The sequence below is a fragment of the Xenopus laevis genome, chromosome 8L, assembly GCF_017654675.1.
Source record: "Xenopus laevis strain J_2021 chromosome 8L, Xenopus_laevis_v10.1, whole genome shotgun sequence".
Lineage (NCBI taxonomy): Eukaryota > Metazoa > Chordata > Amphibia > Anura > Pipidae > Xenopus > Xenopus laevis.
The window spans coordinates 119,833,550-119,849,319 of record NC_054385.1 but is presented as its reverse complement, the minus strand read 5'-3'; the positions used below and the strand labels follow the sequence as shown (position 1 = coordinate 119,849,319).

General features: G+C 40.6%; 2 protein-coding genes across 6 annotated transcripts in view; one reads left to right on the top strand and one right to left on the bottom strand.

Annotated features, from left to right (window-relative positions):
• LOC108699365 (synaptic vesicle glycoprotein 2A) overlaps nt 1–4,184 on the top strand; it is a 92,083-nt gene extending 87,899 nt beyond the window's left edge. For all 4 annotated transcript variants that reach the window (XM_018231393.2, XM_041573502.1, XM_041573503.1 and 1 more), the window contains one exon: nt 1,692–4,184. In XM_018231393.2, coding sequence (XP_018086882.1) covers nt 1,692–1,875 — 184 coding nt within the window. In that variant the 3' untranslated portion in view covers nt 1,876–4,184. The remainder of the gene's footprint in view (nt 1–1,691) is intronic.
• Nucleotides 4,185–12,796: 8,612 nt separating this feature from the next.
• On the bottom strand, nt 12,797–15,073 carry bola1.L (bolA family member 1 L homeolog). 2 transcript variants are annotated; one of them, XM_018231390.2, is made up of 2 exons: nt 14,923–15,073; nt 12,797–13,501 (listed from the first exon to the last, which is right to left on the bottom strand). In XM_018231390.2, exon 2 carries the CDS (start codon nt 13,476–13,478, stop codon nt 13,041–13,043), a length of 438 nt encoding a protein of 145 aa, XP_018086879.1. In that variant the 5' UTR covers nt 13,479–13,501; nt 14,923–15,073; the 3' UTR covers nt 12,797–13,040. The 2 variants fall into 2 exon arrangements, with proteins under 2 accessions (XP_018086879.1, XP_018086880.1); XM_018231391.2 differs by having other exon boundaries at nt 12,797–13,443; nt 14,923–15,057.
• Nucleotides 15,074–15,770: the final 697 nt, after the last annotated feature.

Below are 15,770 nucleotides of genomic sequence, written 5' to 3'. Positions count from 1 at the left end.
GGGCCTCTGTAATGATCACCGCTGGGAACCAGGGTGATCGAGGAGAGCCACTCCCTGGGGAGCGGATATGGGGGAAGCCCTGGGGTGTAGCCAAAGATGGTAGGAGGCATGGGCAGGGTTGAAACGATGATTTAATAGCAACAAAAGGGTAAACAAAGGCAAGAAGGGCAAGGTGAAGATAGGGTCAGGCCAAAGTCAAAACAGGGGTTCCACGGGATACGAGGTAATGGGGTACTCACACAGGAAACAAGGATTTCAGGAACAAGGTAATCAAAGTCCAAAGCATTTAGGGCACAGGATCCAGGATCCAACAGCACAGAAACATTTATGACTCAGCCCTGAGCTAAGCTCAGGGCGGGGTTAATAAAGGGCAGGTAATTGGGAATGGGGAACACATGAGGGTAAACGAGGTGGGTGGAGAATAGGGAGGAACAGAAGAACAAACTGTGAACAGGCAGATAACATAAGTAACAACAAGAGTTCATGATGAGCCCCAAGAGCCCCTGGTGGCTCATCTGGCAAGGTGCCGTGTCCAGAACCCAGGAAACCAGGGATCGATCCTGGGCTTATCCTGACAGCCTCTAATTAAAGCTTGAGTCCTACTGGTTCATTCTGGAATCCTTTTATATGGTTGCAGGTTATTGAATAATGTCAATTTTTACCTTGTTACTCTATAATCTCAAAAGTGTGTTAACAAATTGTTGGCTGTGATAACTTCATGTTGGCACAAGGTGGTGCACACTATTACAGATACATATATAAAGATCTCATTTAAGACTGCAACCTCATTTACATCAATATGCGCAGAAGCAGATCTCCCAGCACTCCTAAGCCTTCCCCTGATTTCTGCCGATTGTCCACAATTTTGACAGATTTATGGGTAAAAATCCGACGTGTGCATGTGCAGTGATGCCAATGGTTAGATGTGCAAGTGATGTCACTTCCTCTGATGTCACTTCTGCTCTGGAAATTTTTCGGCAGCATCCCAACAAGACAGGTTTACAGCTCTGCATTTTGATGCTGGGCACACATATTTGCATTGCATTTTGATGCATCTTACCCAAATGCATTGACAACGCCTCCCCTTCACGGCTGCACTTATGCTGGAAATATGGGGGGAAGAGTTGAATTCTGAGTAAAAAATATGGCGGTAATTGTGCTTGCACTTGAGTTAGTAAATGACTTTTATAGATCCCCACCTGCCCAAAGGTTATGCTCTTTGAAAAAAGCTCAGATTTGGCCAAATCTAGGATCCCTAGTTGAGCCACAGCTGAACAGAAACATTTCAGAACTGGATGGGGTTTTTCTAATACCTGGCATGTTATGTCTCTAGACCAGGGACTCCCAACCTTTTTTACCAATTTGCCACATTAAAATGTAAAAAGAGTCGGAGAGCAACACAAGCATAAACATTTTTCTGGGGATGCCAAATAAGGGATGTGATGGACTATTTTGTAGCCAAAACGTGTTTCCAAGCCAGGGATTCAAAAATAAGAACTTTCTTTGAGGCCAATGAGAGCAACATCCAAGGGGTTGGTGAGCAACATGTTCCTCGTGAGCCACTCGTTGGTGCTGCTCTAGACCATGATTCTGGTTACATTCTTCATCTTAAGACATATTCTGCATTTATATATGGATGGAATAAATACAGGCAACTGATTATATATTATTTTTATCTCCTCCCATTTTAGGACCACAGCCTTTGGTTTCTTGAATGCCCTCTGCAAATTAGCTGCTGTCCTGGGAATCAGCATTTTCACTTCATTTGTCGGGATAGCCAAAGCCGTGCCCATCTTGTTGGCGTCCGCAGCATTGGCACTGGGTAGCTTTCTAGCCCTCAAACTACCAGAGACCCGAGGTCAAGTACTTCAGTGAGACACACCCATGTAAAAATAGATAACATACGTAGGCACTGTGAAACGTCTTTTTTTTTTTTTTTGTGGGGCCTGGCTCCAAATCCTCCTCTACCCTGAGATATTAATACAGCGATACGAATGAGTGTTAGATAGAATGCTTTCAGAAGAACAGAAGTCTAAAATTGTTTGCACTATTGCTAGACTTGAGAGTGTCTTCAAGGATTATTTTGTGTTCAGGGTGGTTTAAGGTTAGAAAGAGGAGGACTGAGGCTTCCCACATACCCTTGTTTCTGAGAATACCGACTTGAAGATTCTTGAGTTTTATGTAAAAAAAATTCTTTAGCCAATGGTCTGTACATACAGGTGGTAACTACTGGCAGATGGCAGAAACAATTTACTTTTACTGATATTGGTCTAAAAGGGGAAGTTCACCTATAAATAAATACATTTGTAGTATGCTATAGATGGACCTATTCAAAGCACATTTTTAATTGGTATTCATTGCTTTATAATGATTAGTCTTTTTATTCAGGCCTTTATTCAAACTGAAAATGCCGTTTGTCGGGGTCACTGACCTAGGCAACCAAAACCAGACTTCTCAATTGCTGAAAGGGTAATTAGACCCTAGCAACACAGATGTTGCCAAGATTGAGAACCGTACAATATTTCAAAAGCTGCAAGAAAATAAAAAATTAAGACCGCTTGCAAATTGTCTTAGAATAAATAACACTGCCTACATCATACTAAAAGTCAATGTTATGGTGAACTACCCCTTTAAAGCTCGAAACAGCTTTTCACCAGTTAGTGTTTGTCAATGTGCTGGACTACTTTCCTATTTCCCATATACAGCCGCTCCTTCCAGGTCCCTCACCATCTAGCTTACTCTTACCCTGTTGTACCGGACAAGACCCAACCCATAGTAGCAGCACATAGTGAAGATATGCAGAAACCAAGAGGTAGACTTCTGAAACATAAGACTATGGGATATAGTTCAGTAGATCCAAGCAGTATATATAACTGGTGAAAGGACTGTTCCTGGTCTTTACTTTCCTTTTAAAGATAAATTACTACCTGTTGTAGAACCATTGAAAAAAATATAGTAACGTGATATGCAGATAAATATAAAACCTAAGTCACTGCTTACACTACACAAAGGTTATTACATAGACCTTATTAAGTCATGGCCATAATATGTTATATAAATTCAGGCAGGTCTTTTAGAGTGGGGCAATAAGGTTTTGGATATCAGCTATAAACAGTAGGTGGCAGCAGTGCACTTAGAACATATTCACTAGGTAGCATACATTTGTCAATGTGCAATAATCCTGTTATCAGCGGCACTTATTATACAGTTGTATTCCCACTGCAACATGTCTTTCGTGGCCAACGTGTAATGGGAATTTAAGTATAAATGTAAACACCGGAATGCGGTCATACATTTCTTTAAATGAGGGCACAGTTGACTCAAGCTCTTTTTAAATAATCGAGATATCTGTCAAATTTACTTAAAAGCACAAAGCAAGTAAAGAGCAGGGCTGAGATTTTAAACAAACCTACTTTGTTGGGTTGAGCACACAAACAAGATCAAATGATTTGTTTTAATCAACTGGCATACGTAAAATATATATAATTGCACAAATTTCTAAAAAAAATATCAATTGTTGGTCAAGTTTGAAAGCATATCCTGAATACGGGGAGTTGTTAATTATAAAATATTCGGTTATCATGGCATGAAAGCCTGTTGGTTCCTGAATGAAGAACAGCCATATCTCCAGTTGTTGTGGAAATACATCTCCCACGTTCTTCACCAGCGAACACATTTGGGGTTGTATCTCTGCAACTTGGGCTGGAGGGCCACAGCTTCAACACAATTTAAGCCAAAATCTGTTGACAGGCATAGCTTAAGCTGGATAAACACAAGCTGATCAGATCTTCAGATCTCAAGCCAGAGGCCATCGAATAGCAATTGCCTATGGCATTTCCGCATCTGTTATATCAATATCAATAAGCAGTGATCAGGAATTGCTTAATGAAGACATAGTTTTAGCCTTGTACAGGCATTTGTGTTTGGCTTGAGAATGGCCAGTCTACAGCCAATATCTGTCCATGTTCAGCCTTTCCTTGAACCCTTAAGGACCACAATATTTCCTTCTTAGTTTGTTCCACTTCTTTATCAAAGATCACAATATTACTTAGGGGCTTCAAACTGACCTACACTATACTGGGCTGCCATTTCTCTATCTACAAACTGGTGTTCAATATAGACATTTGGCATTGCCAATCACTAGAAGGCCCTTGGCATTTAGGAACTTAAAGCAACTTGTTACATAGGTCAAAAAGATTTAGGGGGTTATTAACTAAAATCCGAATTTATCTCATATTTTATTAAAAAAAACACGCCCAAACTACCATGCCTGATTTTAGCTTATTTATTAATAAAAAAACGCAATTTAATGGGATTGCGGAAAAACTCAATAAAATCGAGTAAATCTTTCAGGCTTTTCCCAAATTGCTCGAAAATTCAGATTTTCAGGCTAAACACAGCGCAGGGGACCTTGACAGGTCTGAGATGGCAGATTTTCAGATATGGGCTTTTTGCAGCATTGGGGTATTATAAATCTCGAAAAATGTTTAAATGTTTATTTTCCCTCTAACAATTAGGGGCACATTTACTTAGCTCGAGTGAAGGATTAGAATAAAAAATACTTCGAATTTCGTAGTTTTTTTTTGGCTACTTCGACCATCGAATTGGCTACTTCGACTACGACTTCGAATCGAATGATTCGAACTAAAAATCGTTCGACTATTCGACCATTCGATAGTCGAAGTACTGTCTCTTTAAAAAAAACTTTGACCACCTACTTCGCCACCTAGGAAGGTCCCCATAGGCTTTCCTAACTTTTTTTGATCGAAGGAAAATCGTTCTATCGATGGATTAAAATCCTTCGAACGATTTTTCCTTTGATCGTTCGATTGAAGGAAATGTGGTAAATCCTTCGACTTCGAGATTCGATCAATAGTAAATGTGCCCCTTAGAGTTTTCTAGTGAAAAAAACTAGAATTTCTCGAGATTTTAACATTCCGATTTTAATTAAAAAACCCTTAATGTCTTAAAAAACATGTCACATTTAAACTTGATTTAAATCCAGGCATCCCTGTTAAATCAGGCCAGTTCAACACTAATTGGTATTTCTTTCATGTGGTCCAATTGAGTCTTAACTTAACTTAGTAAGATGTTAATTTACATTCCTTTGTCCCTAGAACAACTCTGCGTGAAAGTGCAATTTTCTGGTCCTGCAAATTTAACTCAAATTGTGAGTTATCACACACACAGATCAAAGAATAGAATAATATAATATGTTTATATGATAGGTAGAGAAGACTGCCATTTTGTGTACAGTATTGTATATACAGGTACATATTTATTCATTATATATTGGGGGTTGAGTGGGGAATTGCAGGCTAATGAAAATGAATCTTTAGTCAGATTAGTCATTCTAGAAAAGCCGTTGTTATCTATTACATAGAAGATATTGAACATATCTAAAAAAGTGTGCAAATATATTATGTTTTTAAGCACATGGGATCCTAATTCAGCCATTTATTTAGATAACTAAAAATAGAAGATAAGTGGAAACAGTCAAGAAGCAGCTACTGAAATGTTGGGTGGAACTTTGCCCATTCAACGCTTGTATAAAACAATCGAAGGCTACAACAGAAGCATCATTGCTTGGCAAGGTTCCTTTGGCTTGTAACATCGTGTCCCACTACATATGAGTACAAATGCGCTGGAATTTGTCTTAGATTTTATACAATTGAACTTATTGTATCTGAAACTGTCAGTAAGTAATGGCTGATAGACAAAATAACCAATTGGTTCTAGAATATGAGAAATTTTAGGTGTTAAAAATGCATAATAATTTACAGCAGAAAAGAGAGGCTGCTTGAAAATGGCCTTTGCAGGCCTGCCTTTTGCTCAATTACACTATGTCTCTCTGCTGGTTGCAATTAGTCTAAAAGAATATTCTATAAGTATATATGTTGTTAGTTTTAAGCCTAATTATGTACTGATTTGTACAGAAATGTAAACAAAGAAAAAAATGAGAAATCAAATTATTTTTCAATGGTAGAAAATAGGCATTATGTATCGACGTTCTGTCTGCATCATTGTTTGGTAGTTAGGATTACCAAATAGAATTTCGTGTATTCCGATTACGACCTTCATCAAATCTTAGATCACCTTCAGAAGTGCACACCAGTACGTAATGGCATACATTATGGTCGTGTTGGCCATTCCAGAAATAAAGATTATTGCCAGGCAGGTGCTTTTGGTTTTGTTAGCAGGTTCTTTATTTAAATGCAGGTTCCACAGAAAAAAAATGGTGTTTCAAAAGTGGCTCATGAGTATATGACAAACTACTTTCAGTGCTGAGGTTAATAAAGTATCACTAAAAGCACATGAAAGCTGGTATCAAATCTGGTGGATAACCAGTAGATGCCAAACAGTTTCTAGAGCCGAGGTCAACAAAATATCACTAAGCACAAGAAAGCCAGAATGTCAAATGGCAGATCATCAATAGCTTCCTGTGCTGAGGTCCATGAAATATCAAGATGCCAAACGGTATAGTCTGCAGCCAAAATCGTAGTATATGGTAGGGGTTATATCATTCAATATATGGCTAAAAGTTTGTGGACGCCTGTCCTACATTTCATTCCAAAACCAATAAGAGTTGTCCTTTCTTTGCTACTATAACAGTCTTTACCCAAACTGTTGGCATAATTGTTGCAGAATTGTCAAAAATATCATTGTATGACATAGTGGCACCTGTACGGGCAACGATAGCTGGTAAATTAGCCAATTACAGTCATAAGAAGGGGTGTCTAAAAGCTCTGGCTATATAATATATTAACTTCTTGATCCACTGAAGAATGGGTTACTTTCTTAGCAGGACAATCCCTCTCATTCAAGCAATACGGTAACTTTCTGGTTACCTAAATTCTGTTCGAATTGTACAGAACTAAGTTTAAGCTCAGTACTTCTGCCATTAGGCCTAAGTCAGGCCAGTTATAGAGACAAGCACATACACCTTTAGACTGGAGGTTGTTTTGCCAATTATGGGGAAACTTTGCATACTGATATTTTTAATAACTAGTGCACTAAACGCCTCCTCAGCTGAGACACTCTCCGTGTTATTTCCCTTGATGGAGACATTCTTCATAGACACATCCAAGGCAACATCTCTGTCCATTAGAAGTTGTTGAAGTCTTCGTTAAATATCTCAACCCAGGTAAATAACATGGCAGTCACACATCATTTATCACCCATCAAATAGATATGGTGGGCTGTACAGTTGAATAACTTTTCCTTGGTGGTGCTCTGTGCTGCACTCAGGCTTCAAAACAAATTACCTAATTTCCCCTAGGTCTCTCCTGGTGATAGTTGCCCGGTGCTGGCTGGAGGGGTCGGCGCCTCTCCCAGGGGAGATCCCCGCTACACCAGCCTGTGTTGTTTGGCTAATCTTCTTTGCTGCACTCAGGCTTAACAGCAAATGAGATCTCCAGCAGATTACTGCTAAACTTATTTAATCAGGGCATTGGTTAGACAACATGTTTCAGGTTAATACCCTTTTTCATAAAACACCACCTTAAAGGAGTCAGGCTAGAATTTGGCCTCCAACCAACCCTTATATTACTGTACTATCTCTGGTGTGGTCTGCTTTTGTTAGTTGTGGCTTCATTTCCAGGTTGTATTCCATAGTATATAAAGAGCCTACAATACGGTACATTCCATCCGTTGTTTAATTAAACTCTGCATGGTATAAAACTCTTTAATTAACCAGACACAAACATTGTAGTTATATCCATTGTTAATACAATAGAGGCAATAGCCAAAAAAATCAGAAGTCATAATTCATTTAGAATCACTAGGATTATTGAATGGATACTATGCCATCACTTTGCGCAAATGTGTATGGCTCCGCAGTACGTCGTTCTTTAATATTTACCTTGCAGATAAAAGGAGTGTTTATTGACATGCAAATTCTCTCTGGAGTATGGGATATTGTGGCTTCAACCTGATGACGTCCTTTATTTTATTTGCCTGTGAGTGAGCCAGCAAGCACACAATCCTTCAAGATTCAACCCCCCCCCCCAACAAAATGGTAGGGGGATGGGAGGAAACGAGAACTTGTTGCAACTTCAAGCAACTGAACTGTGAAATGCTAAAAATTCAAAATGGACTCCATGCAGTCATTGCCGGCTTGTCATGACCAACATTGTGACAATCACTTTGTGTGCCGTATATACGTCACTTGTCATTTATTGCCAAATATTTTATACTTTATTTTTGTTCTTCTCTTTTGTCTATCTGGCGTATGAACTTGTTCTACAATAACTGATGCAATAGTTTTAGCTGTTATGATGATATGTAATAGCGACACAGAGGTAAGGAGGTCGGAAGTCCGTTAAAGGAGCTGATCTAGGCCACAAAATATTGCAATGTTAATGGTCGGGATGCTATTTCCTTATATCATCCTTTCAATAACAGGGTGGAGGTTGTCTTCTCAATAAACTTTCCTAGAATTCATAAAATCAGGTTGGTCCAATGAGCCAAGGTGTTTTTAAAAGAAAACTCAAATATCAGTCAATACACAATACTAGTGTAATACAGGATCAAGGAATGTTTATCAACTTTAAGAGCATCATAAGGGTATGATACATATATCAGACATAGCGGCTGATTTCAGAACAAGTTAAGGTCCCGTCCGGGCGATAACATCGTCTCATTGATGTTGTCTTCGCCCTGACATTCTGTTTCCCGTCATGGTGAACCGATCACATGGCCCAAGGTGAACATATCATGGAAATATCCACTCGTTTGACATCTTCGCCAAAAAACAGCCACAATTCAACATAGTCAATAAGAAAAGAACCCAAGTTAAAGTATCCATCCCATTTAGGATATAGTCCGCCATCTTCAGAGGGATTTTTCCTACCTCCATATCTCTGTGTCCGATTAATATTTTTCTTGTTCTTTACCCATTCCTCCTGTCGTACTTGGTCCTCACATATGTAGCAATGTCTGTTTGCAAATTGTACTGTGTTGTAGTTTAGATGTTTGTAAAAAACAAAAAAACAAAACAAAAAAAAAAAAGAGGTCTAAGAAATTACAAATGTTGTCCTGCAAATGATCCATTTGTCTATATATAATATACATATATATATATATATAAAAGCAAAAAAATGCTATATGAGAGGTATTTTATTGTTATGCTGATATGGTGCTGTGAAAGGTTTGTGTGAGAATCCATGCTCCCTGGAAAGAGCAACAACGTCAAAATAAATGTAAACCCATGTGTAATGATGCGTGTCATGGTGAATCAATGTAAAGTTTCCGATCGATCTCACCAGCTTGGAAAGCACATGGTATGGAATTGGAAAACCTACACAACAGTACAAGTGGTAACGTCTAAGGACTCAGTGGCCCGCTTTAGTCATCATTAGTTGAAATGGAAGTTGCATCCTTTGTCTTGCATTGAAGTCAGTATACAAATTCTAACAGGGACACTCACCTCAAACTTTTTGGTACATATGGAAGCTCATCTTATCGAACGGTTAGATTGTGAGAGCAGCTCTGGTAAAGCTTGAGTTGACTGTTACTCACAAGACTGAGATTTGATACTATAATAGCAAGTACATGCATTTTCTTTAGAATTTCAAACATGAATATTGTATTTGATGACTACAATGATGGTCATATATTGCATCATAGGTCAGTGGTGAGACTTCACTTTGAATGCTGTGTTCAGTGTTCATTTTAGAGGCCCAGTCCGCAGATTTACATGAGTAAAACAGAAAATGAAGATGATGGTCTAAATATTAGGAAATACTTCAAAAACTTTTGTGCAGCTTAGTATAGAGAGGGAAGAAAAGTGATCAAAACATTCAAATTTATAAGGGGATAAATGGAGTTCAGGAAGCAGATAATAGATAGAAGTGGGCAACAGAATATGCAGGTGGAGGTGGAAACAAAATGGGAACAAGAAAAAACATTTCTTGATAGAAAGGGTGACTGATACAGAGAACAACTTTCCAGTTGGCGTTGTCATGGCTAATTCAGAAATACATACCAGAATAAGAACAATATGAAGGCATGTTAAGACCTTAAACCATAACCAGACTTATGGCATTGTTTAGATGGTTTAGCCATGATACTAATTGTAGCACCTGTGATGTCTTGGTATGCCAGTGGCTTCTGTATTGAGAAGGGGCAGTGATAGACTGGATCTTTTATCTATAAAAACCAATTGTTATCCAACTGGATCGTAGGATGATGTCCATCATGTCTAACAAAGGGCCCATAGATGCTTCAATGATTAAGCAATGATGTTGAAACTAGCCAAAAAATGTAGAACATACGCATGCATTTGTGTGAGGCCTAATCACTGGCTGTTATAATCAGGAAAGGAATACCTTAGAACAGTGCTGTCCAACTTCTGTAGTACCGAGGGACAGAATTTTTCTTGCCTACGTGGTGGAGGGCCGATAATGGAAGCCAGTGTTGAGCACTACCTGTTTTTAAAACACACCCACTTTAAACCACAACCATGTTACCACAAGAACTTATAAGACCATATGCACATTAATGGTGGTAGCACACCAAAAAAAAAAAACCCCAAATGGTTGGCGTTCACTGCAGGGATATCACCCATTTTGAACAATGTAAGTCATATAAAAACATTCCCTTTAAATCCATATGCCTTCTCCTCCCCTGTGGAAAACACAGCACCCCCCCCCCCAGCACATGATTAAACACCTTAGGGGCCCCTAACAACAATTTCCAAATGCTAGCAAACCTCCATGACAAACCTTTCCAGGCTCATGTTCCACAGGTAGCATGGGGGAAGTCAGAGTATGGCACACACACTGGGAGCATAGAGCAGGCAGAGTATGGCACACACAGGGAGCATAGGGCAGGCAGAGTATGGCAAACACAGGAAGCATAAGGCGGGCAGAGTATGACACACACAGGGAGCATAGGGCAGTCAGAGTATGACACACAAAGGGAGCATAGGGCAGACAGACTATGGCACACACAGGGAGCATAGGGCAGGCAGAGTATGACACACACAGGGAGCATTGGGCAGGCAGAGTATGGCACACACAGGGAGCATAGGGCAGGCAGAGTATGGCACATACAGGGAGCATAGGGCAGGCAGAGTGAGACACACACAGGGAGCATAGGGCAGGCAGAGTATGACGCACACAGGGAGCATAGGGTAGGCAGAATACATCAGGATACAGAGAAACCTATCAGGACCACTCTAAGATGAACAGTTCATACTGCACTACATACAGTGGCACAATGTGCTGGTGCCCCTCCAGCATTTTGTATGAGTTGTGAACAGGTGAACAATGTGAACTTTCATGTAGGGGCCACACAAGGGGGGGGGGGGGTCACAGGCCGCCAGTTGTACAGAACTGTCTTAGAATATAAACCTTAAAGAATTGTGTGAACTGGTTGGTAATGTCACTGCACTGGGTGGTTAAAAGACACACATCCAAACATTTTTTTATACAGTTAGTTAATAAGAATATAATTTTTTAAAATATAAATAAGTTGGTGCTAGGAGTGAAACAAGGATAATTACAGAACCATTAAACTAAATCCACCTAAATGCTCTGTGACATCTAACAGCAGGATGCTAATTTCCCTGATGACAAAACAACCATTCATTTTTATTTTTTTTTATTTATGCCCAGCCATCTTCATAGGCTTCTGAGAATAATGGAGTTGTGGTTAAATAAGTTTGAGATAAATAGTTATTTGCCAACTTTTAACCAATATACAGAAGCACATTGAAGATTCTCTTGCAGAAAATGTGTCTAATTATTATTATAATTATAATAATAACCTTATGGCCATTCAACACTTTTTATATTCGGCGATTCTCATTGTGTACTACCCATCACTTCTAAGGGCTCTTACAGACAAGCAATCCTTCACGTGGAACTGTTGGATACATACAGCACAATTATGGAATACTGGGAAATTCCCAAAAGATGCCAGGCTCATACAAATACCTGCCTCTTAATTTGACCCCCTTCACACTGCGCAGGGGCCAGTTCAAGGCTCTTAGGGGTAAATTTATCAAAGAGTGAAGTTCCGCCACTAGAGTGAAATTCCGCAGCTCTCAATTCATTTCTATGGGATTTTGAAAGGCATATTTATCAATGGATGAAGTGAAAGTTCACCCTTTGATAAATATGCCTATAAAAATCCCATAGAAATGAATGGAGAGTGGTGGAATTTCACTCTAGTGGCGGAACTTCACTATTAACTTCACTCTTTGATAAATATACCCCTTAAAGGCTGGATTAGCGATGTGTGGGTTGGCAAAAATCTAACATAACCAGCCAGTGAGCTGTCATTATTTATATATCTGTGCCTGACTCGTTCGTTTGCAACATCACCAGAGGTGGCAAGGCAGGAGTGAGTATATAAATGAACTGACAGCAGGCAGAAACAGGAGAAATTAGGGCACCATACTGTCACAGGCAGGTGGGCTGTCGGAAGAGTTTGACCCACTAAAGATGTGAGCCTGTGGGTTTTGGGCTGGACTGCACATCACTAGGTTAGATGTTTATCTTCACCGTCCATACATCCCTCAAGCTCCAGGTAAAGGGAAAATTCAGAACACTGCAAAGAGAACTGTAAAATGTGATATTGGCTTACAAGCAGGTCCGGACTGATAATTAAAATAGGCCCTGGCATTTCAGGTACACAGAGGCCCAAAAAGCCCCAACCAGCCCACCAAATACTGACTTTCTATAGCACCTTATAGCAGCCCCTCTGGCATTTGCCAGAACCCACAGATTGCCAGTCCGGGCCTGCTTACAAGGAGGATGCAGTATATGAACAAAAAACACAGCACTCTGTATCAGCACATAATGACTTCATTCATATTTTTGACCAGGACATCAATCACTTTATCCCCCTCTTGATCACCCCATGAACATATAGAAGTGCCACTTCTCTGGACCAATTTAGTATACAGCCCAAGGCTGGCCACAAACAGGTTAATCTAACAATTCTACCAATTCTTATAAAAAAAAAAAAGAAGAAGTCAACTGTAGTCATCAGGTGTAGAAGCTCCCATGTGCCAGCTTGCGTAAAAGTCACATCTATACTTGAGTGCCAAGTTTCTTGCTCATCTCAGGGTCATGCTTTGAGCCGCCCATACAGGCTGGACTTTTGCTGACAGCGGGGTTTTCCTCCCATTGTTGAGGGGTTTTGGCTTGGATGGACAAGGCATGAACAGGACCAGCTAACTCGTCCTTCAGCAGTTCATTCACCAGTCTATGCCTCTGGATCAGAGACTTGCCGAGGAAGCTCTCAGAGACCACCACCACCTTAAAGTGCGTTTCTGAACCCTTGGGCACGGCATGCATATAGCTCTCATTCAGCACCTCCAAGTGGCTGGGCTTCAGGGTCTCACTCAGTTTGGATCGGATGGCGTTCTCCACCGGCCTCTCCATGTGAAGCTGGGATCTAGAATACGGCAAAGTGGCCAACGTCCAAGGTATCCTGCATTTGGTTTGGAGCAGGCGCAGAGACAGCATCAGAATGAGAAGAAGCTACAGGCCTAAGAGAAATCCTAAGTTATTCATATGGGAACACATACTAGGCAACATCTGCATGCGGTAAGCTTTTTAATGCTTCTTGTTTTTATACAGCAGAGAATTGACCTCAGAGTAACACCCTGAAAAAGGGTTGCCAGGTCTAATTTTCAAAACCAGCCAAGTCAGCTACAAAACCAGCCCAAAACTATCCAAGAGGCACTTCAAAAGTAGCCCAAAAATAGCACAATATGTGCAGTAAAAAATAAGTCAATGAAGCAAAATGGGACAGATTTGCCCATCACCAGGGGTGTAACTACAGAGGGGGGCCCTGGAATTAGAGGTAATACATATACAATTTCATTAAATATTGGTAAAACAGGTCAACCACTAGACATTTTGGTGGCCAGCAGAAGTTTGCCCCAAAATTGTCTGAAATTGAGGAAAGTCACCGGAAAATGCAGAAGAGTAATGGGAGACTGGGGTACAGAGCTTAAAATCTGGTAACACCCAACTAGTGATGAGCAAATTTATTCGCCAGCCATGGATTTGCGGGAAATTCCTGCTTAAAGTCGCCGTGAAAAAACACCCATAAGAAAAAACATCCATTGACTTTAATGCATTTGGAGCGAGAAGCATTGTCGTGCGCATAAAAATTTGTCGCGCATAAAAACGCCCATCGACTTCAATGCGTTTCACGAAATTTCCGGACAGATTCGGCTGATCACGACGCCCAACTTCTACACAAGTCAGTCCCATTTAGGGATACACCGAATCCAGGATTTGGTTCGGCCGATCCGAATCCTAATTTGCATATGAAATTAGGGGCAGGAGGGAAATCGCATGACTTTTTGTCACAAAAAAATGTTTTCCCCTTCCCACCTCTGATTTGCATATGCAAATCAGGATTCGGATTGGGTTCCGTATTCGGCCGAGTCTTTCACAAAGGATTCGGGGGTTCGGGCGAATCCAAAATAGTGGATTCGGTGCATCCCTAGTCCCATTGTATGCTGGGTATTGTAGTCTTACATTAAACTTGGCAAACAAAAACTACATTACCCAACATGCATTGGGACAGGCTTGGCACATTAGCAAGAAAAAACTTTGGCTGGTTTCTAAAGTACAAACCAGCCACAGGCCCAAAAAGTAGCCCAAAGCCTTACCTTGTCTAGTTTGTACTTTAAAAACCCGCCTGGGCTTTAAATTAGTGGCCCAATTTGGCTGGAGAACTGCCAACCTGGCAACCCTGCCCTGAAAATGTGCACCTGGACAGTCACCCATAGCAACCAATCAGCACTTTCATTGGTTCAGCCAGCTGCAGGTAGATCAATGAAAGCAAAAATATGATTGGTTGCTATGGGTAACTGCCCAGCATTTAAGGGTATAGAATATATTATAGGCATAGATATTAAACAGGAAACGAAATAACAGCAATATAAGTCAATACCTGAGAGCTTCTGGTAGGGTTCAGGCCGGCAGTCGTATAAGTAACAAGGTTTTTACGTCCAATCTTAGGTCACAGCGTCCTTCCGCCTTATGTCAGCGGATGCGTCATAGCTCGTCGGGAAGTGTAGTTCCTCCGTGCTCTAACTCCATCTTTCTGCGGCGATACAATGCGGCCAATAAACTACAACTCCCAGAATGCCGCTGTAACGAAGCCACACGAGGGATTACAGTGTATAGCGTTCTCTTTGCCGCAGGAGCTTACTTTAGCTTCAGTTCTTTTTAACCGGAACCTGCCAACGTAACGCCGCTGTTTTATGAGTAAAAGACGCATTTTGTAAAACAGGAATCCCGTTTGGTGGGCACGTTTCCGGCTTTTATAAAATATTCACCGGTAAAATATTAAATCGGCGGTGCGTTCATATATATCAGCCGCCACGAGGGGGCAGTGTTGGTTTTACATTGGTGCGGGACTGCTGGTATATGGCGTCTATTGTATAACTGGCAACATGGTCCTGTTATGTTATTTGGCCACTTTGGACCGCACCATTCTCACATTGGGGGGCAACAAACATTCTGTATTTCTGAACTGTTAAGATTTTAGGGCCAAGTATTATGATTTTAGGGCTTTTCCTATAGGGGTCAGTATTTATATGAGAAAACAAATGACTAATGAACTGGGGACGGGGAAATCTGTCTGTCCCCCACATTTAGACATAAAATATAACCTAGGCCTCCCCTGCTCTCCCGCTGATCTGTCTGACTACTTTGCTGAGCTGCCTGACTACTGTTACTTTGTATCAACAGCCATCTGTCCTTAGCCTGCATCCTACAAATCCCACAATTCCCTGC